We start from the raw sequence: 23,282 nt of genomic DNA on the forward strand, positions 1-23,282 counted from the left end.
AGAGGTTTGGAACTCTCTCCGACAAGCAGCAGTTGAAGCTAGAACAGTTGTTAATTATAAATCTGAGATTGATAGATCTTTGTTAAGCGAAGATATTAAGGGATATGGGCCAAAGGTAGGTATATGGAGTTAGGCCGCGGATCAGCCATGATCTCATTGAATGGCGGGACAGGCTCGAGGGGCTGAATGGCCTACTCCTGTTCCTATCTTCCTATGTTCCTATGAGTCATTCAAAAAGGAAATAGTGAGAGTTCAGGTCCAACATGTTCCCGTAAAGGTGAAGAGTAGGACCAACAAGTCCAGGGAACCCTGGATGTCAAGAGATATAGAGGATTGGATCAGGAAAAAAAAGGAGGCTTATGGCAGATTCAGAGCACTGAAAACAGCGGAGGCCCTAGCGGAGTATAGAAAGTGTAGGGGGGTACTAAAAAAAAAGTAATTAGGAGAGTGAAGAGGGGACATGAAAAACACTGGCAGGCAAGATAAAGGAAAGTCCCAAGGCTTTTTCTAAGTATATTAAGAGGATAACCAGGGAAAATGTGGGGCCCATTAGGGATCAAAGAGGCAATCTGTGTGTGGATCTGGAGGACATAGGTGAGGCTTTGAATGATTTCTTTTCATCTGTGTTCACTATGGAGAGGGACGATGTAGGTGCAGTGATCAGGGAGGGGGATTGTGATATACTTGATCAAATTAGCATTGAAAGGGAGGAAGTATTAGCGGTTTTAGCGGGCTTAAAAGTGGATAAATCCCCAGGCCCAGATGAGATGTATCCCAGGCTGTTGGGTGAGGCAAGGGAGGAGATAGCAGGGGCTCTGACACAAATTTTCAAACCCTCTCTGGCCACAGGAGAGGTAGCAAAGGATTGGAGGACAGCAAATGTACCATTATTCAAGAAGGGTAGTAGGGATAAACCAGGTAATTAGACTCATAGGCCTGTAACGTCTGTGGTAGGGAAATTATTGGACAAAATTCTGAGAAACAGGATTAGTCTTTATTTGGAGAGGCAAGGATTAATCAGGGATAGTCAGCATGGCTTGGTCAGGGGGAGATCGTGTCTAACTTGATTGAATTTTTCAAGGCAGTGACTAGATGTGTAGATGAGGGTAAAGCAGTTGATGTAGTCTACGTGGACTTCAGTAAGGCTTTTGATCAGGTCCCACATGGGAGATTGGTTAAGAAGGTAAGAGCCCATGGGATCCAGGGCAATTTGGCAAATTGGATTCAAAATTGGCTTAGTGGCAGGAGGCAGAGGGTGATGGTCAAGGGTTGTTTTTGCAAGTGGAAGCCTGTGACCAGTGGTGTACCGCAGGGATCGGTGCTGGGACCCTTGCTGTTTGTAGTGTATATTAATGATTTAAACGTGAAAACAGGAGGTATGATCAGTAAGTTCGCAGACAGGAAAATTGGTGGTGTCGTAAATAGTGAGGAGGAAAGCCTGAGATTACAGGATGATAAAGATGGGCTGGTAAGATGGGCAGCACAGTGGCAAATGGAATTTAATCCTGAGAAGTGTGAGGTGATGCATTTTGGGAGGCAAGGGAATATACAATGGATGGTAGGACGCTAGGAAGTATAGAGGGACCTTGGGGTGCTTGTATAGATAGATCACTGAAGGCAACAGCTCGGGTAGATAAGGTGGTTAGGAAGGCATATGGGATACTTGCTTTTATTAGTCGAGGCATAGAATATAAGAGCAGGGAGGTTATATGGAGCTGAATAAAATGCTGGTTAGGCCACAGCTGGAGTACTGTGTACAGTTCTGATGACCACGCTATAGGAAGGATGTGATTGCACTGGAGAGGGTGCAGAGGAGATTCACCAGGATGTTGCCTGGGCTGGAGCATTTCAGCAATGAAGACAGACTGGATAGGCTGGGGTTGTTTTCCTTGGAGTGGAGAAGGCTGAGGGGGGACCTGATTGAAGTACAAAATTGAGGGGCATTGATAGGATAGATGGGAAGAAACCTTTTCCCTTAGCGGAGGGGTCAATAACCAGGAGGCATAGATTTAAGGTAAGGGGGAGGAAGTTTAGAGGGGAGTTGAGGAAAGTTTTTTTTCACCCAGAGGGTTTTTGGAATCTGGAACACACTACCTGAAGGGGTGATAGAGGCAGGAACACTAACAACATTTAAGAAGTATTTAGATGGGCATTTGAAACACCATAGCTACAACACAAGGCTACGGCCAAGTGCTGGAAAATAGGATTAGAATAGATAGGTGCTTGATGGCCAGCACAGACATGACGGGCCAAAGGCCTGTTTCTGTGCTGTAAAACTGATACTTTTATTTAAAAAAAAACAGGTTATTGAGTCATTATTACATTGCTGTTTGTGGGAGCTTGCTGTGTCTAGTGTTTATGTCGTATGTACTGGTTCCTTTCTTTTCCTTTCTTTTCCTTTCTTTTTCTTTTCTTTTTCTTTTCTTTTTCTTTTCTTTTCCTTTCTTTTTCTTTTCTTTTCCTTTCTTTTCCTTTCTTTTCCTTTCTTTTCCTTTCTGTCTGACTGACTGGAAGGTTCCAGATTTTGATTGGCTGTTCTGAGATGACTGGGCTCAGCAGTAGGATTCCCATGATGGCCATCCAAAGGGAATGGTGCTGTTCCATTGGCTCCCTCTCTTCCTTTTAAGCGCCCTTAAAATCTGCCTCTTTTGACCAAGCTTTTGATCACTTGTCCTAATAGCTCCTTAAGTGGCTCAGTGACCCGTCCTGTTATAACGCTCATGCTAAATGCCTAGGGATGTTCTACCATGTTAAAAGTACTATATAAATGCAAGTTGTTCTTGATTTGGTCTGGAAAGTGTGTGTGTGTGTCAGGGCGGGGGGTGTTGGTAAGTTGGAGGGGAGGGGAGGGGAAAGGATTAGGCTCTGATGCCCCCCCCCCCCCCTCCTGTAATTGCTTCACCTTACCAGCACTCTCCACCTCTTTTGGGCCTCCTTATCTCGAGAGACAATGGATACGCGCCTGGAGGTGGTCAGTGGTTTGTGAAGCAGCGCCTGGAGTGGCTATAAAGGCCAATTCTGGAGTGACAGGCTCTTCCACAGGTGCTGCAGAGAAATTTGTTTGTTGGGGCTGTTGCACAGTTGGCTCTCCCCTTGCGCCTCTGTCTTTTTTCCTGCCAACTACTAAGTCTCTTCGACTCGCCACAATTTAGCCCTGTCTTTATGGCTGCCCGCCAGCTCTGGCGAATGCTGGCAACTGACTCCCACGACTTGTGATCAATGTCACACGATTTCATGTCGCGTTTGCAGACGTCTTTATAACGGAGACATGGACGGCCGGTGGGTCTGATACCAGTGGCGAGCTCGCTGTACAATGTGTCTTTGGGGATCCTGCCATCTTCCATGCGGCTCACATGGCCAAGCCATCTCAAGCGCCGCTGACTCAGTAGTGTGTATAAGCTGGGGGTGTTGGCCGCTTCAAGGACTTCTGTGTTGGAGATATAGTCCTGCCACCTGATGCCAAGTATTCTCCGAAGGCAGCGAAGATGGAATGAATTGAGACGTCGCTCTTGGCTGGCATACGTTGTCCAGGCCTCGCTGCCGTAGAGCAAGGTACTGAGGACACAGGCCTGATACACTCGGACTTTTGTGTTCCGTGTCAGTGCGCCATTTTCCCACACTCTCTTGGCCAGTCTGGACATAGCAGTGGAAGCCTTACCCATGCGCTTGTTGATTTCTGCATCTAGAGACAGGTTACTGGTGATAGTTGAGCCTAGGTAGGCGAACTCTTGAACCACTTCCAGAGCGTGGTCGCCAATATTGATGGATGGAGCATTTCTGACATCCTGCCCCATGATGTTCGTTTTCTTGAGGCTGATGGTTAGGCCAAATTCATTGCAGGCAGACGCAAACCTGTCGATGAGACTCTGCAGGCATTCTTCAGTGTGAGATGTTAAAGCAGCATCGTCAGCAAAGAAGAGTTCTCTGATGAGGACTTTCCGTACTTTGGACTTCGCTCTTAGACGGGCAAGGTTGAACAACCTGCCCCCTGATCTTGTGTGGAGGAAAATTCCTTCTTCAGAGGATTTGAACGCATGTGAAAGCAGCAGGGAGAAGAAAATCCCAAAAAGTGTGGGTGCGAGAACACAGCCCTGTTTCACACCACTCAGGATAGGAAAGGGCTCTGATGAGGAGCCACCATGTTGAATTGTGCCTTTCATATTGTCATGGAATGAGGTGATGATACTTAGTAGCTTTGGTGGACATCTGATCTTTTCTAGTAGTCTGAAGAGACCACGTCTGCTGACGAGGTCAAAGGCTTTGGTGAGATCAATGAAAGCAATGTAGAGGGGCATCTGTTGTTCACGGCATTTCTCCTGTATCTGACGAAGGGAGAACAGCATGTCAATAGTCGATCTCTCTGCACGAAAGCCACACTGTGCCTCAGGGTAGACGCGCTCGGCCAGCTTCTGGAGCCTGTTCAGAGCGACTCGAGCAAAGACTTTCCCCACTATGCTGAGCAGGGAGATTCCACGGTAGTTGTTGCAGTCACCGCGGTCACCTTTTGTTTTTATAGAGGGTGATGATGTTGGCATCGCGCATGTCCTGGGGTACTGCTCCCTCGTCCCAGCACAGGCATAGCAGTTCATGTAGTGCTGAGAGTATAGCAGGCTTGGCACTCTTGATTATTTCAGGGGTAATGCTGTCCTTCCCAGGGGCTTTTCCGCTGGCTAGGGAATCAATGGCATCACTGAGTTCCGATTTGGTTGGCTGTATGTCCAGCTCATCCATGACTGGTAGAGGCTGGGCTGCATTGAGGGCAGTCTCAGTGACAGCATTCTCCCTGGAGTACAGTTCTAGGTAGTGCTCAACCCAGCGGTCCATCTGTTTGCGTTGGTCAGTGATTATGTCCCCCGATTTAGATTTGAGGGGGGTGATCTTCTTGATAGTTGGCCCAAGAGCTCTCTTCATGCCATCATACATTCCTCTGATGTTTCCGGTGTCTGAGGCCAGCTGAATATGACTGCATAGGTGTTGCCAGTAGTCGTTTGCGCAACGCCTAGCTGTTCTTTGTGCAGTACTTCTGGCTGCTTTAAGTGCTGCGGATGTTAAATCGCTGGGGGCTTTCTTGTAGTTCAAAAGTGCAATGCGCTTAGCGGCTATGACAGGTTCCAGCTCTTCATTATGAGATTGAAACCAGTCTGCATTTCTCTTCGCACTTTTGCCGTAGGTGGTCAAAGCGGACTCATAGATGGCGTCTCTGATGTGGGCCCACTTGGTCTCAGCATCCCCTGTGGGAGTGTTTTGAAGGGCTGTTACAAGTGAATTTAGAAATTTTTGTAACAGCTGTGGGTGAGAAATTCTGCTCGTGTTGATGCGCGGGTGGCCCTTCTGCTTGGAATGATGCAACTTCTTTGGTCTGAGTCTAACCTTGCTGCACACCAGGGAGTGGTCGGTGTCGCAGTCCGCACTGTGGAAGCTGCGTGTGATTTGAACACTGTTTAAGGCGGCTCGCCTTGTGACAATGAGGTCTAGCTGGTGCCAACGACGTGATCTTGGGTGCCTCCATGAAACCTGGTGACAGGGTTTAGTGTGAAAGAACGAGTTGGTGATGCAGAGGTTATGATAGGTACACAACTCAAGCAGTCTCTGCCCGTTCTCATTCATCCTTCCAACGCCATAGCGCCCAAGGCAGGAGGGCCATGAGTCATGGTCGGCCCCAACCCTGGCATTAAAGCCCCCCAGCAGGAATAGGTGTTCGGTGTTGGGGATGCTGCTAATGATGTTATGGAGTTGTTCATAGAACTGGTCTTTAGCTTCAGGTGCGGAGCAGAGTGTTGGAGCATAGATGCTGAGTAGGTGTACTGGACCAGAGGTGGTGAGCAGTCGGATGGACAGTATGCGTTCCGAGCCATTTGAGGGAGGCTCTATCATGCTGAGCAAGGAGTTTCTGATGGCGAAGCCCACTCCATGCTGTCTTGGTTCTTCAGGATCCCTGCCCTGCCAGAAGAAGGTGTAGTCTTGCTCTGCTAGAGAGCCACTCACAGGTCCACCTACTCACCTGTAAAGAACAGTGACTTGGATGAGGAACAGGAGGGCTGCAGAGTCCTATGGAAATGTAACATACCAAAGTGCCCATGGCGTACAGCAGAGAGGGGGAGAAAATAGGGGTGGGGAAATGGTAATCAAAAAGAAAGCTCAGAACTTGCTGAGTTACAAGCTTTTATTCTGTCACTGATATGGGCGAGGCCAGCATTTATTGTCTTTCCCTAATTGCCCTTGAAACAACTGAATGCCATTTCAGAGGGCAGTTCTGTCAGCCACATTGCTGTACATCTGGAATCACAAAGGCCAGACCAGGTAAGGATGGCAGATTTCCTTCCCTGAAGGGCATTAGTGAAGTAGATGGGTTTTTGCAACTTACCAATAGTTTCACGGTCATCATTACTGAGACCAGCTTTTTATTGCAGATTTATTTAGTTAATTGACTTTAAATTCCCCAGCTGCCGTGGTGGGATTTGAACTCGTGTCTCCAGCTTGTTAGTCTAGGTCACTGGATTACTAGTCCAGTAATGTAATCACTGTGCTCCCCTACACAATACAGAAATGCACACTCACAACCATCAAAATCTGATTGGAAAACAGCTTTAGTTTTCTTCTGGGAGAGTCGGGGCGAAGGTAGTAATAGTCATGCTGGAGGAGGGGGAGGGATAGAGCCCAAAGCCTTTCCATTGGGAAGAGAGGAAAGACAGGAGGAGGAAGAGAATGCCAGTCGAGAAAACATTTTGGGACATCAAATAAAAGAAACTTAGTGTTTTCATTTGCTGAATGAAATCATTGGATGATGTCATCACGTCAAATGGCAGTGCTATCTTGCAAAGCTGTTGTTTGAATTATATTAAATATTAGACTATATTTTTGATTCTTTGAGCAAGGCTTAAGGGTTTATTAAAAAAAATTTTTTAATTCGCCACTTTAAAATTTTTCTTAACCGTGTCCATCCCTGGACGGGAGTGGCACCTGTGAAATGTGACAGTGTGTACACATTTAAGAACCAGCAGTTTAGTTGATTATAATTAATCTTCAGTGATTTATAAGAAGGCAGTTCACCACTTTGTGTGATGTTAGTTGTGAGGTCAGCTCTCCCACAAGGGTGATTTAGATGTTTCAGTAAGAATAGAGAAGATTGCAAAAGAGGGGGGGGTGTGGCATTGTTAATCAAGGAGAGTATTACAGCGACAGAAAGGACGTTTGAGGACTCGTCTACTGAGGTAGTATGGGCCGAGGTTAGAAACAGGAGAGGTGAGGTCACCCTGTTGGGAGTCTTTTATAGACCTCCGAATAGTTCCAGAGATGTAGAGGAAAGGATAGCGAAGATGATTCTCGACAGGGGCGAGAGTAACAGGGTAGTGGTTATGGGGGACTTTAACTTTCCAAATATTGACTGGAAATACTATAGTTCGAGTACTTTAGATGGGTCTGTTTTTGTCCAGTGTGTGCAGGAGGGTTTTCTGACACAGTATGTAGACAGGCCAACCAGGGGCGATGCCACATTGGATTTGGTACTGGGTAATGAACCCGGCCAGGTGTTAGATTTAGATGTAGGTGAGCACTTTGGTGATAGTGATCACAATTCGGTTAGGTTTACCTTAGCGATGGGCAGGGACAGGTATATTCCGCAGGGCAAGAATTATAGCTGGGGGAAAGGAAATTATGATGCGATTAGGCAAGATTTAGGATGCGTAGGATGGGGAAGGAAACTGCAGGGGATGGGAACAATCGAAATGTGGAGCTTATTCAAAGAGCAGCTACTGCGTGTCCTTGATAAGTATGTACCTGTGAGGCAGGGAGGAAGTTGTCGAGCGAGGGAGCCGTGGTTTACTAAAGAAGTTGAAGCGCTTGTCGAGGAAGAAGAAGGCTTATGTTAGGATGAGACGTGAAGGCTCAGTTAGGGCGCTTGAGAGTTACAAGCTAGCCAGGAAGGATCTAAAGGGAGAGCTAAGAAGAGCAAGGAGAGGACACGAGAAGTCATTGGCGGATAGGATCAGGGAAAACCCTAAGGCTTTCTATAGGTATATCAGGAATAAAAGAATGACTAGAGTTAGATTAGGGCCAATCAAGGATAGTAGTGGGAAGTTGTGTGTGGAATCGGAGGAGATAGGGGAAGTGTTAAATGAATATTTTGCGTCAGTATTTACAGTAGAGAAAGAAAATGTTGTCGAGGAGAATACTGAGATTCAGGCTACTAGGCTAGATGGGATTGAGGTTCACAAGGAGGAGGTGTTAGCAATATTGGAAAGTGTGAAAATAGATAAGTCCCCTGGACCAGATGGGATTTATCCTAGGATTCTCTGGGAATCTAGGGAGGAGATTGCAGAGCCTTTGTCCTTGATCTTTATGTCGTCATTGTCGACAGGAATAGTGCCAGAAGACTGGAGGATAGCAAATGTTGTCCCCTTGTTCAAGAAGGGGAGTAGAGACAGCCCTGGTAATTATAGACCTGTGAGCCTTACTTCGGTTGTGGGTAAAATGTTGGAAAAGGTTATAAGAGACAGGATGTATAATCATCTTGAGAAGAATAAGTTCATTAGCGATAGTCAGCACGGTTTTGTGAAGGGTAGGTCGTGCCTCACAAACCTTATTGAGTTTTTCGAGAAGGTGACCAAACAGGTGGATGAGGGTAAAGCCGTGGATGTGGTCTATATGGATTTCAGTAAGGCGTTTGATAAGGTTCCCCATGGTAGGCTATTGCAGAAAATACGGAAGTATGGGGTTGAAGGTGATTTAGAGCTTTGGATCAGAAATTGGCTAGCTGAAAGAAGACAGAGGGTGGTGGTTGATGGCAAATGTTCATCCTGGAGTTTAGTTACTAGTGGTGTACCGCAAGGATCTGTTTTGGGGCCACTGCTGTTTGTCATTTTTATAAATGACCTGGAAGAGGGTGTAGAAGGGTGGGTTAGTAAATTTGCGGATGACACTAAGGTCGGAGTTGTGGTTAGTGCCGAAGGATGTTGTAGGGTACAGAGGGACATAGATAGGCTGCAGAGCTGGGCTGAGATGGCAAATGGAGTTTAATGCGGAAAAGTGCGAGGTGATTCACTTTGGAAGGAGTAACAGGAATGCAGAGTACTGGGCTAATGGGAAGATTCTTGGTAGTGTAGATGAGCAGAGAGATCTTGGTGTCCAGGTACATAAATCCCTGAAAGTTGCCACCCAGGTTAATAGGGCTGTTAAGAAGGCATATGGTGTGTTAGCTTTTATTAGTAGGGGGATCGAGTTTCAGAGCCACGAGGTCATGCTGCAGCTGTACAGAACTCTGGTGAGACCGCACCTGGAGTATTGCGTGCAGTTCTGGTCACCGCATTATAGGAAGGATGTGGAAGCTATGGAAAGGGTGCAGAGGAGATTTACTAGGATGTTGCCTGGTATGGAGGGAAGGTCTTACGAGGAAAGGCTGAGGGACTTGAGGTTGTTTTCATTGGAGAGAAGGAGGAGGAGAGGTGACTTAATAGAGACATATAAGATAATCAGAGGGTTAGATAGGGTGGATAGTGAGAGTCTTTTTCCTCGGATGGTGATGGCAAACACAAGGGGACGTAGCTTTAAGTTGAGGGGTGATAGATATAGGACAGATGTTAGAGGTAGTTTCTTTACTCAGAGTAGTAGGGGAGTGGAACGCCCTGCCTGCAATAGTAGTAGACTCGCCAACTTTAAGGGCATTTAAGTGGTCATTGGATAGACATATGGATGAAAATGGAATAGTGTAGGTCAGATGGTTCACAGGTCGGCGCAACATCGAGGGCCGAAGGGCCTGTACTGCGCTGTAATGTTCTAATTCTAATTCTTAAAAAAAAAATCATTCAGTGATATGGGGAGGTCACTGGCAAAGCCTGTATTAGAGACCAGACTTCACAAAGAAGGAAGCCATTCGAGCAGTTGTGCCTTTGAAAGAGTAATCATGCTTAGTCCCACAACCCCTGCTCTTTGTCTCTAACTGTGTAAGTTCCTCATCCTCCAGTATCTGTCCAACTCCTTCGAAAATTATTTGTGGAATCCGCTTCCACCACTTTTTCAGGTAGTTTTCCAGATCCCAACAACTTTGAGTAAAAAGATTTGCGCTCATAGAATCAAAGAAAGATTTACGGCACAAAAGGAGGCCATTCAGTCCATCATGTCTGTGCCAGCTGAAAAAAGAGCTATCCAGTCTAGACCTACCTTCCAGCTCTTGGTCTGTAGCCCTCTATGCCACATAACCTCAATATTTCTCCTCAACTCTCCTCTAATCCTTCTACCAATCACTTTAAATGTATGCCCCCTGCTTATTGACCTCTCTGCTAAGGGAAATAGGTTCTTCCTATCCACTCTATCTAGGCCCCTCATAATTTTATACACCGCAATTAAACAACCCCAGCCTCATCACTAAAGTTCTCTATTCCTGGCAACATCCTCGTAAATCTCCTCTATACTCTCTCTAATGCGATCACATCCTTCCTGTAATGTGGTCACCAGAACAATATGCAGTACGCTAGCTGTGGCCTAACTAGTGTTTTATACAGTTCAAACAAAACCTCCCTGCTCTAATATTGTAGGCCTTGGCCAATAAAGGAAAATATTCTTCTTAACCACCTTTCTCTAACTGTCCTGCTACCTTCAGGGATCTGTAGACTTGCATTCCATGGTTCCTCTATTCCTCCTTGTTTCTCAGTATCCTACTATTTTTCACTCACCTTGCTTCTTCTCCCCAAATGCATCACCTCACAATTCTCCAGACTGAATTCCATTTGTGACTCTTCTGCCCACCTGACCAGTCTGTTGATATCTTCCTGCAGTCTACAGCTTTCTTCCTGACTATCAACCCATGGTCATTTTTTTGTATCATCTGCAAACTTCTTAACATCTTTACATTCAAGTGCAAATGTTTGATATATACCACAAAAAAACAGGGAACAAATACTGAGCCCTGCGGAACCCCACTGGAAACAGCCTTCAAACTTCTGCCTCTGAGTCAATTTTGGATTCAACTTTCCACTCTCCCTTGGATCCCATGGGCTTTTACTTTGTTGACCAGTCTGCCATGAGGCACCTTATCAAAAGCCTTTCTAAAACCCATATAGACAACATCAAACGCACTACCCTGATCAACCACCCTTGTTCCTCAAAAAAATTCAATCAAGTTAGCCACAACCTTCTCTGACTGCCACTGATTAATCTTTCTAAATAAAGATTAACACTGTCCCTCAGAATTTGTTCCAATAATTTGCCCACCACTGAGGTTAGGCTGACTGGCCTGTAATTAATCGGTTTAACCCTTTCTCTGTTTTTAAACAACAGTCCACAGTCCTCCTACACCATGCCCGTAATCAGGGAGATTGGAAAATGATGGTCATCTCCCCTCTAGATCTTTTGCCAATGGTTTTCAATCAATGACCTCTGATAACTGACCCACTCACCAGGGGGGACTGTCCCTAGATTTCTTTGAGAAGCTGGTGGTGGGTTGTCTTCTTGAACTGCTTCATGTAACACTTTGCTCAACTGAGTGTCTGTCTCGCTGGGTCACTTAGAGGGTGATTAGGAGTTAAGCACATTGCTGTGGGTCTGCAGTCACACACTCCAGACTGGGCAAGAACATAAGAAATAGGAGCAGGCCATTCAGCCCCTCAAGCCTGCCCTGCCTTCAATAAGATCATGGCTGATCTGTCCCAGGCCTCAACTCCTCTTTTGGGCCTGTTCCACATACCCCTCGACTCCCCGAGATTTCAAAAATCTATCTACCTCCTTAAATACATTTAGTGACCTAGCCTCCACAACTCTGAGCAGAGAATTCCAGAGATTTACCACCCTCTGAGAAGAAATTCCTTTGCATCTCAATTTTAAATGTGTGCTCCCCTATTCTGTAACTATGTCCCCTCGTTTGAGATTCCCCCATCAGTGAAAACATATTCTCAACATCTACCTTGTCGAGCCCTCTCAGAATCTTGTACATTTCAATCAGATCACCCCTCATTCTTCCAAACTGCAATGAATAAAGGCCTAACCTGTTTAGCTGTTCTTGATAAGACAACCCCTTCATCCCAGGAATCAGCCTAGTGAACCTTTTCTGAACTGCCTCCAATGCTAGTATATCCTTCCTTAAATACAGGGACCAAAACTGTACACAGTACTCCAGGTGCAGCTTCACCAATACCCTGTACAGTTGTAACAAGACTTCCTAGCAATAAATAACTCCTAGCAATAAATGGCAAAATTTCATTTGCCTTCCTAATTCCTTGCTGCACCTGCATGCTAACTTTTTGTGTTTCATGTACAAGAACACCCAGATCCCTCTGTACTGCAGTATTTTGTAGTCTTTCTCCATCTAAATAATCTGCCTTTTTATTCTTCCTACCAAAGTGGATTACCTCACACTTTCCCACATTGAACTCCATCTGCCAAGTTTTTGCCCACTCACTTAACCTATCTATATCCCTTTGCAGATTCTTTGTGTCCTCATCACAACATGTCTTCCCACCTATTTTTGTATCATCAGCAAATTTGGATACACTTCACTCTGTCCCTTCCTCCAAGTCATTAATATCGATAGTAAATAGTTGAGGCCTGGCAGATTTCCTTCCCTAAAGGACATTAGTAAATTAGATGGGTCTTTAACAACAATCTGACAGCTTCGTGATACATTAACCTTTTTTAAAAAATTGAGTTCAAATTCTCATTACCATGGTCGGATATGAACTCTCATTCCCTGGATTATTAGTCCAATAACAACAACAACTTGCATTTATATAGCGTCTTTAATGTAGAAAAACGTCCTGTGGTGCTTCACAGGAGCGTTATCAAACAGAATTTGACACCGAGCCACATGAGGAGCCATTAAGACAGGTGACAGAATGTGTTTTAAGAAGCATCTTAGAGGAGGAGTGATAAATAGAGAAACAGAGAGTTTTAGCAATGGAACTCCACAGTTTAGGGCCGAGGCAACTTGAAGCCATGGCTACCAGTGGTGGAGCAATGGTAATTGGGGTTGCGTAAGAGGCCAGAATTGGAGGTGTGCACAGACCTCAGAGGGTTGTTGGGTGGGAGGAGATTACAGAGATGGGGAGAGGCGAGGCCACGGAGGGATTTGGAAAAAAAAGAGGGAATTGTGAAATTGAGATGTTGCTTGACCAGGAGCCAATGTAGGTCAGCGACACAGGGGAGATGGGTAAACTGAACCTGGTGTGAGTAAAGACAGGGGCAGCAGAGGATTTGAATGAGCTCAATCATGACACTACACAGTGACATTTCACAGGCATAATCTCTGTTAGAGAGAGCCATTCACCCCAAGGACTGCAGTGGTTCAAGAAGGCAGCTCACCACCACCTTCTCGAGGGCAATTGGGGATGGGCAATAAATGCTGGCCTAGCCAGCGACACCCACATCCCACAAATGAAATAAAAACTACTTGACAATTGCCATCATTGCCATTGTGACCATAACCTTAGACCCCAGTGGCTGTAGACTGTGTAGTGTGTCCAGCACCCTCAGTTGAACAGTCAATTGGTTTTTGCCATTGTTGTGATCTGATGTGGTTGTTCTTTGCCCCCCCAGGCTAACCAAATGTCTGAGGCAATGTCACGACGAATCAGAGGACTATTTGGTGCTGCAAACTTCTGGGCTATTATTTTATACAACATCCTTTCACTGAACAGTGTTGACTTTGCTGTATTGGTTGCTAGAAGGTTGATCCTCACTGGTAAGTTTTATTGTGGAGTGAGGTAATTAACAGCATTTCATTTAAGTTATTTAGGCTGCTATATATCATCACCCATTTTCTCATGGATCCACCTCCTGTATCAGGCGGGTTCGATTCTGTGCTGCAAATGTCTATCATCCTGTCAGGTAGTGGATTGCAGTATTGGGTTACTGTAGCAAAGAGCTGTTGTAGACAGGATGGGCTTAAGCTTCTATAGTTCTGTGGATGGTCTGCTCCCAGGCATTTGCCAGGATGCCAAGAGAGAGACAAAGGTGGCACAATAGAAACTCCACATTTGTTGATCCATTCCAGACCAAAGACATCCAGTAGTACCTCTCCAGAGCACAGTGGCTGAGCTGGTAGATTGAGTCTGGTGGTGCTGTTCATTTGGTGCTCTACCAATTGGCCTTGACTCCTATCACTACCTTGCATGGTACAGTTGTACAGGCAGCAGACACCACTGCAGTACTTCACCCAGCTGGCCATGGTGAGACAGATGAAATGGAGTGGGAGGGTGTAAGACACGAGCCTATTTGTGTCTCCTCCTGGCATTCACATGCCAGTTTCCAGCAGCAGTCTCTGCTGTTGAAGCTGAACATATGGCTGAGGGTCCTCTCCTTAAATCCTTCCCCTGTCTTCTCGCTAGTTGCTCTCTTGCTACTTGCTCTCTCTCTGTCTCTCTCTCTGTCTCTCTCTCTGTCTCTCTCTCTGTCTCTCTCTCTGTCTCTCTCTCTGTCTCTCTCTCTGTCTCTGTCTACACTTGCACGTGCTTTCCACCCCCTAACCTACCACCCTGCCCCGCCCACCCACCACACCCCCACCCACCCTCGCATGTTCTCCCTCTCTTGCTCAAGCACACAGCTTTAACTTCAGACTGCTGGAGATTAAACCACTTGAAGTTAGCACAGTCACAACACTTTGTTTTCTGGTAGGTCAGGCTAAACTTAATGCCTGTGATTGGTCAGTCTACTGCTTGGAGATCAATTGAGATTATTTCACTGTCCAACCTTAGTGGGCAAAAAGGAGCCACTTATGTTAAAGAAATGAACCCCGCAGGCGATGGCACACAATTAAAAATACATTTTGATTGGATGGAGCTGCAATTGTTGGTCACATGGTATTAACATTTGTTTTGGTTCCATGCAACAAACTTTAACAAGATGGTACAGAATGGGAAAGTCATTTGCTGTTAAGTGTCTTCCTTCTGTAGATTCTGTGAAATCTGCACACACATGACTCCACCCAACCCATTTAACCTGCTGGTGTAGGGAATTCCTAAATCCATCACTCACTCCCCTGCTCCACAAAGGTAAACTGAGCATTGCCCTAAATTCCTGTCTAACCTTATATCCTTGACATCGTGTTTCCATGGACCATCATGTCCACAGTTTTTAATTGGTCTCTGATCTTGTCCCCTACTATCCTCAATCACATTCTAACCAGATAATATCCAGTGAGTTTGTTGTAGACCAATTGATGGAGATTGATTGCTGTAATTAGTCAACAACCCCAATATCACTATCAGGATGCTTGAAGGTGAACTAGGCAGACCTTCGTCCTTCTTCCTCTAACAATTTCCCACCTGTGGGAAAACGTTCCACTGGTTGGAGTCATACCTAGCACAAAGGAAGATGTTTGTGGATGTTGGAGGCCAATTATCTCAGTCCCAGGACATCGCTGTAGGATTTCCTCAGGGTAGTGTCCTAGGCCCAACCATCTTCAACTGCTTGATCAATGACCTTCCTTCAATCATAAGGTCAGAAGCGAGGATGTTTGTTCATGATTGCACAATGTTCAGTTCTACTTGCAACTCATTAGCTGCTGAAGCCGCATGCAGCCAGATCTGGACAACATTCAGCCTTGGTGACGAATGACATTCGTGCCAGGCAATTACCACCTCCAACCGGCGAGATGGTTGAATTTGATGAGTGCGCCATGCTTTGAAGATGGCAGTCTGCCCGTGCTGAGACCCCGCTATATTACACACGGTATCTCCATTAGCTTGGGGGGAGAGGAGCGCCCATCTCTGATGATATAAAGGGGGCGGGCACTTTGTCCCCGGCAACGGCATCATTTTTAAATGGCTTCAGGTCCTTCAGACTCATTTAAATTTTTAAAGGTCCCGTTTCAGTAAAGCCTGCAGAAAAATTTGATTTCAACTTTGATTGCCCTCGCCCACCTCCCCCACTACTGAGTCCTCATGTAATAAATGGATATATCCCCCCCCCCCCCCCAAAAAGCACCTTTTTGATTTTCTTAACTCCTTTTCCTCCTCCCCCCCCCCGCCCCCCACCCACCCACCAACTTCAGCACCTTTTGACCCTCAACCCCTTACCATCATCCCCACAACTAATAATAGGTCTCCCTGCACCCCCACCCACCCTGATAATTTCACTTCTCCCGCTCCCCACGAGTCTCACGCCTCGGATCTCCGAACGGCGTTCTAAAGGAGCGGGAGTTCCGGCCACTGGCTGGAATATTGACTTGGGATGACTATTGGGACAAGGTAATTTGATTTGAATTAATTAAAATTTATTTAAATATTAAAATTAAGACGCCGCTGAGCAGTAGGGGAGACGCACCGAGGCCTCGCCGCCACCGGTAAAATATGGCGGAGCCTTCCCAGCATTGGGGGTCGTGGCGGGCCTCTTCTGGAAGTATTTTCTGGGCCCCGCCCCCGCCTGCCATGACCCCCGATATCCAAGGGGTGGTAAAATTCAGCCCAGAATGTAACCATCTCCCCTTGATATTCAATGGCATTGCCATCGCTGAATCCCCCACCATTTACATATTGAGGTTACTATAGACTAAAAACTTAACTGGACCAGCCTCATAAATACCGTGGCTACAAGAGTGGGCCAGAGGTTGGGAATTCTGCATCTCCAGGGCACAAGACTGGAGTGTAATGGAATACTCTCCACTTCCCTGGATGGGTGTAGCTCCAACAACATGCAAGAAGCTCGACACCGTCCAGGACAAAGCAGCCCCCTTGATTGGCACCCCATCTACAATCATTCACTCCCTCCACCACCGACGCACAGTGGCAGCAGTGTGTACCATCTACAAGATGTACTGCAACAACTCACCAAGGCTCCTTAGAGAGCACATTCCAAACCCACGACCTCTGCCACCTCGAAGGACAAGGGCAGCAGATGCATGGGAACACCACCACCTGCAAGTTCTCCTCCAAGTCACACACCATCCTGATTTGGAACTATATCGCCGTTCCTTCACTGTCACTGGATCAAAATCCTGGAACTCCCTCTCTACCAGCACTCTGGGTGTACCTACCCCACATGGACAGCAGCGGTTCAACAAGACGGCTCACCACCACCTTCTCAAGGGAAATAAGAGATGGGCAATAAATGCTGGCCTTGCCAGTGATTCTCACATCCTGTGAATGAATAAATAAAAAAGAAATTGCCATGTTTAGCACGGTTAATTGACATAGTGCAAATGGCTTTATTTGGAATTCGAGCCTATTATATCCCAAAACATGATTCACCGCATTGCCAACTGCTTCCTGTTGGTTTGATATTTTTCAATGAATGATCGTTGGTGCCAAGAAAAGCCATGAGTATGCAACTGTCCAGGAAAACAGACAAGTTGTCTGAAAGCTGCAAAGAGCTGTGTATAACCCAATGGGTTCAATCGAGCAGAACAGAAAGGTATCCAGAAAATAACTGGGGACTGTTCAAACACCATGGAGCAAACAAATCCTCAGAATCTGGTTATGGTAGCTGATGTAGATGGTCTCGACTGTATGAGGCACCTTCTACTATGAGGGCCGTCTCATGGCTGGTGCTGAATATAAATGGCAACTGAGGAAGTGTCACCTGAAAAATCAACATCTCCAGCCTGCCATTTCCTGGATCCACTGCTCAATCTGCAGACGCTCAATCCCAGGAAAATAGATCTGGTCAGTCATTGAAACCTGACTTTTTTTTCTGTTAAACCACTTGCATTCCATATGATGTGATTACTGCAACAATTGAGCTGACATTCTGACCACCACCTTTGATATTGAAAGATGAATGACTGACTGTACATATAATACCAGCAGAGTAATATCCATAATCCTCATGGCCTTGAAGGCAAACCATTGGCCTCGTTGGGAGAGGGCGAGGTGGTAGGAGACCGAGAGTAGGGATTATGGATGTATACTCTAATTGAAAGGAAGTGACGAGTGGTGTTCCACAAGGATCTGTGCAAGGGCCTCAACTATTCATTACTTTTATTAGTGACAGAAACACAATAGGGAACCATATGTCCAGGTTTGCCGATGACGCAAAGATTGGTGGCATAGTAAGTAGCGTAGACAGGAGCATAAAATTACAAAGGAACATTGACAGATTTAGCGAGTGAGTGAACCTGTGGCAGATGGATTTCAATGCAGGTAAGTGTGATTCATCCCTTTTGGATCAAAGAGGATGAACCTGAATATTTTAAATGCTGAAAAGCTAGGAACAGTAAAAGGCCAAAGAGATTTAGGGGATTGTAATCAGAAATCACTAAAATATAGTTGTCGAGATAACAATCAGAAAGACTAACGGAAGGATAGCCTTTAAAACTAGAAGGCTGGAGTATAAAGAGGCAGAAGTTTTGCTATAGCAATCCAAAGCCTTATTTAGACCACATCTTGAGTACAGGTAGTGTGTTCCAGATCTTAACAATTCACTGTGAAGAAATTTATCATTTCTTTTAACTAAATATTTTAAAACTGTGTCCTCCAGATACTGACCCATTTGCTGGAGGAAATGGTTTCTCCCTACCTGCTCTATCAAAACCCCCCATAATTTTGAACACCTCTATTAAATCTCCCCTTCACCTTCTCAGCTCTAAGGAGAACAGTCTCGGCTTCTCCAGTCTCTCCATATAACTGAACTCCCTCATCCCTGGTATCCTCCTGCTAAACCTCCTCTGCACCTTCTCTGGGGCTTTGACATCTTTGCAAAAGTGTGGTGCCAAGAATTGTACACAATACTCCAGTGAACACCTAACCAGAGATTTATAAAGGTTTAGCATGACTGCTCAGTTTGTGTATTCACTGCCTACATCAACATAGCCATGTATCCCTTATGCTTTATTTACTGACTTCTCAGCTTGCCCTGCCATCTTCAAAGATTTGTGAGTATGCACCCCCCCTAAAATGTATTTGTACTCTAACAAATCAGATTCTAGAACCAGAGATCCAGTCCCTTCACCCAATTTGGACCAGATCCCAGAGATCATGTTTTTTTCTTTCAAATTATATACCTGAACATGCTGCTGCACCCCTTCCCCACCCCCATCATTATTCCCTCTTTGTTCCAGGACCACCTTCAGCAGGATATCCACCCTACCCATGCTTTCCTAACGCAATGCAGCCTCAGCCAGATCAACCCCAGCTACCCGGGACCATGGCTGAGTGCTGTACGCCTCACAATCCACAATGGCAACTCCTTTTCTGCTTTGACCCAGCACCACTTTATTAAGGTAGCAAAGAGAAAGGATTAGCCCTGCGTGCAGCACAGCAACACAGCATTGGCATCGCAAAACATTAACGATAGAGGAGGGACAGCCCTCCTTGCTCATCCACCAACTGGTTTGTCCTGGGGCATGAAGCTGCAGATGGCCCAATGTAGACCACGGCTGAGGGCAGTGATAAATGTTGACACAGACATCATCAAGTTAGCCTCCTAGACTGGTTTCAATCACCTGAGGAGGTCGGGGAAGAATTTTCCAGAATTTTAAACCTAGGGAGGAAAGACAGAATTTATTTATTGCAAATTGCAACCCAGGAAAACGCATCATTCCAATGTGTGGTACGGTGGCATATTTTGAGTGTTGGGTGTGAGATTTTCCAGGAGGAAATTGTGACAAATCATGAGAATTTTTTGATCGGTTTGACCTGCGCGCTCTCATTGGTAATCAAGCAGACTCACAAACCTGGACTGTGCTTCCTCTCGACTTCTTGCTGATCTGAAACTGCCACTATTCACCATTGACAACTGACCTCCCAATGGGTAGCTTTGGGAGGCAAGAGCCTCACTGGGCAATGATAGGTTATGTGTGGATAATCATGAAGCTGGCACAATTGTCAGGTATCTCCATGGCGACATATCATCAGAAGCCATCTCCAAGGTGACAGGAATCACATCTCCAAGTGGGCAGGGCAAAAGCTACAGAGGTGAGCCTACCCTCAGCTCCTCCTTACCCTCTCCTTGCCGCTCTCCAAGGTTGCTTGTCCTTCTAACTGACCCTCCCAAAGTCAATAATAGGGGCGAAGGTAAAATCCTGACTGTTATTTGTACAAGGACTGAGAGATTGTCCCACCGGGAGGGATCACAGCGAAATGGAGAGCACGAGAGATTGTGGTTGGAGGTTGAGGTGAAGGATACAGCAGATGTTAAGGGAGAAGCTGGTCCTGAAATAAGCCTGGCACAGATCCAGTAGAAATTTCTGATGCCACTGAGGGGAGGTGCTTGACATTCTTTTCCCAGAGCAACACCTGCAGGCTGTCTTATAAAGGGAGAAGAGAAACGGGCAGGAGTACTGAAGGATGTTTTATATGATAGAAAGAAAGAACTTACATTTATATAGCACCTTTCACGTCCTCAGGATGACCCAAAGCACTTTACAGTTAATGAATTACCTTTCAAGTTTACTCACCATTCTAATGTAGGAAACGTGGCTGCAGATTTCTGCACAGCAAGCTCCCACAAATTGCAATGTGACAATGACCACATGATCTGTTTGTGATGGTGGGTGAGGAATATTGGCTGGAACACGACAGAGAACTGCCCTGCTCTTCCTAAAAATAATACCGTGGGATTTGTTATGTCCATCTGAGGGGCAGCAGGCCAATGGTTTATCGTCTCACCTGAAAGACGGCACCTCCATAGGTGCAGCACTCCCTCGGTACTACAGTGTGACTGTTGGCATAGATTATGTTGATTGAAACATATAAGATCCTGAGGGGTCTTGACAGGGTGAATGTGGAAAGGATGTTTCCTCTTGTGGGAGAATCTTGAACTAGGGGTCACTGTTTAAAAATAAGGGGTCACCCATTTAAGACAGAGATGAGGAGAAATTTTTTTCTCTCAGAGGGTCGTGAGTCTTTGGAATTCTCTTCCTCAAAAGGCGGTGGAAGCAGAGTCTTTGAATATTTTTAAGGCAGAGGTAGATAGATTCTTGACGAGCAAGGGGGTGAAAGGTTATCGGGGGTAGGTGGGAATGTGGAGTTGAGGTTACAATCAGATCAGCCAGGATCTTATTGAATGGCGGAGCAGGATTGAAGGGCTGAGTAGTCTACTCTTGCTCCTAATTCGTGTGTTCTCAAATCTCTGGAGTAGGATTTGAATCCCCTTGACTCCAAATGAGTTGGAGTGATGAGAGAGTGATACCACTGAGACAAAATTGACATCCTATAGTGTCTGTGAATCACTTCCAACTCGACCATAGCTTCTATCAGGTTACTTATGGTATAAATGATAGCAATTGTAAGACGAAAGGTTCATCAAGTTCACCTACCATCCGGGTAGTCATATGATATAATGATAATGAAAGTTGTTGACTAATTATGGCAATCAGTCTCTATCAATTAGTCTACAAGGGACCCAGGCATGAGGTAAGGAAAGCCCAGTGGTGGAGAGCTTTCGGAACCATAAGTCCAAAATCTCCCAAGCATCTTACACTTAACATATACCATGTCCCCAAGTATTCATATACTATATCCCAAAATATCCTGCTTATTAGCCTTTACAATTGAATCTATCTCAATGATTCCCTCTTGTCTTGTCTCCTACTTACACCACAGCTGTTGACTTGGGCTACAAACTGCAAGCCAATTTACATCAGAGAATTCAAGGGAAGAATGATTCTGATCAAATCTAACTTGGAGATTATCCCCTAGAGGTGGTGGCTTCACTCTGAGTTGATTCAGAAGTGAATTTTCATCAAATCTTCTATGAAACATTTGGTTTAATCATTCGTAATGCTGCGGCTGGGCATGAGATCTCTATTGGTGCATTACTCGAACTGAATGAATTAATGTGGCTCGTATGGGTGTGCAGCCTGTAGTTGTAACATTAGGGTAGAATGTTGAGCTTCACTTTCCATTCTTGTTTTTGAGTAAGCCCTGCTGGAAAATACATGTGCATGGATGTTGGGTGATGAAGGGGGGTGATACCTTCCCTAGTTCAATAGCCTGCCTGCACTCACTATCTAGGCTGCCACGAGACTAATGCCCATTTGAATAAAATATGGGGTAATTGGGGGCAGGGGTGTGGGTGGAATGCCAGTAAGTGTGGAATTGATGACTGGGAGAGGAGGCAAGGGGAAGAGAGTAATAATGACATGTCTGTGTTTTAAAGAATGATTTCAGCTGGTATTGCATGTGCTCGCTCTCCATTCCCTCTCCTTCATTGTCCGTGCGTATTTCTTTAAATAAATCAGTGTTAGCCTTAAAGATTCCGTCTTGTACTCTGCAGTCAGTCCCAATTCCAGTAAAGGTGCATAGGGCCAAATGGCCTTCTGTGCTGGATCCTGCCATACCAGGCCCAAGAGTTCTTGAAGGAACCAATGTGACTGGTCCCGCTCCAAGCTGAAGGCTTTTAGTAAAATAGCTCATTTTCTATAACCCAACTTGAGGCTCTTTCGAAATTGTGTTTGTTTTTCTTCAAAAATACAATGTCAGGATTTCCCGTGAGCCCGTTGAGTATCCTGTTTGTGACCTACTGTGGAGTCCAGTTGATCAAGGAGAACGAACGTCAGCTGGCACTGGAAGCTGACAAAGAGAAGGTGGACTAGAGGACTCACCAAAAGTGAAAAGGAAAACAATAGAGAAAAGCTTCAAACAACAGAGAATCAGCTGTCAAATAGACCATTCATCAGATGCAGAAAGAAAACGAAGTTTCTGATTCTAGGAACAAGCAATTATCCAATTAAACTGTTAACATCGCCAAAGAGATCAATTCCTCTCCTTCCCTCAATTCCACAGTGTTTGTATAAGACTCAATTTGTTGTGTATCTCTTGCTTGGAACGGATGAGCCTCCAGGTCCTGGGGCCCTGTTTTTAGCAGCACCTTTGACCTGGACATAGCAGCAGGAGGAGGCCATTCAGCCCTTTGAACCTGTTTCCCCCCATTCAGTTGGACTGGGTGCTGATCTGTACCTTAACTCTATCCCAACCAGTGAGGCCTCACTCAGCCGAATGTCAGTCTGCCTCCCCTCCCCTGCCCTTGCGCATTGGGCTCCGGAGATAGGCTGGGGCCTGTCTGACTCAGGCATGCTGGTCTCGTGTCAAGATTCTCACTAGAACTTCCCATCTCCCAGGCAACAGTGGCCTTGTAAGGAGTTCTGCTTCCCCCCCCACCCCACCCATCCACCGCCTGCTCACTGGACAGAGAACAAGATGGCACAAAGGGAGGCCAATCGTGCTTCTGCCAGCTCTTTCAACAGACCTATCAAATTAGGCCCATTTCCCCCGATCTTTCCCCATAACCCTGAATTTTGTTTTCCGTTTCAAGTATATATCCAGTTCGATTTTGAAAGTTGCTACTGAATCTGCTCCCACCCACCCCCCCCCCCCCAGGTCCTGTCCGGCAGCGCATCCCAGATCACAACTTGCTGAGTT

At 45.8% G+C, this 23,282-nt stretch overlaps 1 protein-coding gene across 1 annotated transcript in view; it reads left to right on the forward strand.

The window, feature by feature from the left end:
- Positions 1 to 22,456, forward strand: part of hhatlb (hedgehog acyltransferase like, b) — a 56,812-nt gene extending 34,356 nt beyond the window's left edge. Inside the window, exons 10-11 of the mRNA XM_068052169.1 lie at positions 13,522 to 13,666; positions 22,344 to 22,456. Coding sequence (XP_067908270.1) covers positions 13,522 to 13,666; positions 22,344 to 22,456 — 258 coding nt within the window. The remainder of the gene's footprint in view (positions 1 to 13,521; positions 13,667 to 22,343) is intronic.
- The last annotated feature ends 826 nt before the right edge of the window (positions 22,457 to 23,282 follow it).

This window comes from Heterodontus francisci, chromosome 2, assembly GCF_036365525.1.
Source record: "Heterodontus francisci isolate sHetFra1 chromosome 2, sHetFra1.hap1, whole genome shotgun sequence".
In the NCBI taxonomy this organism is placed as follows: Eukaryota; Metazoa; Chordata; class Chondrichthyes; order Heterodontiformes; family Heterodontidae; genus Heterodontus; species Heterodontus francisci.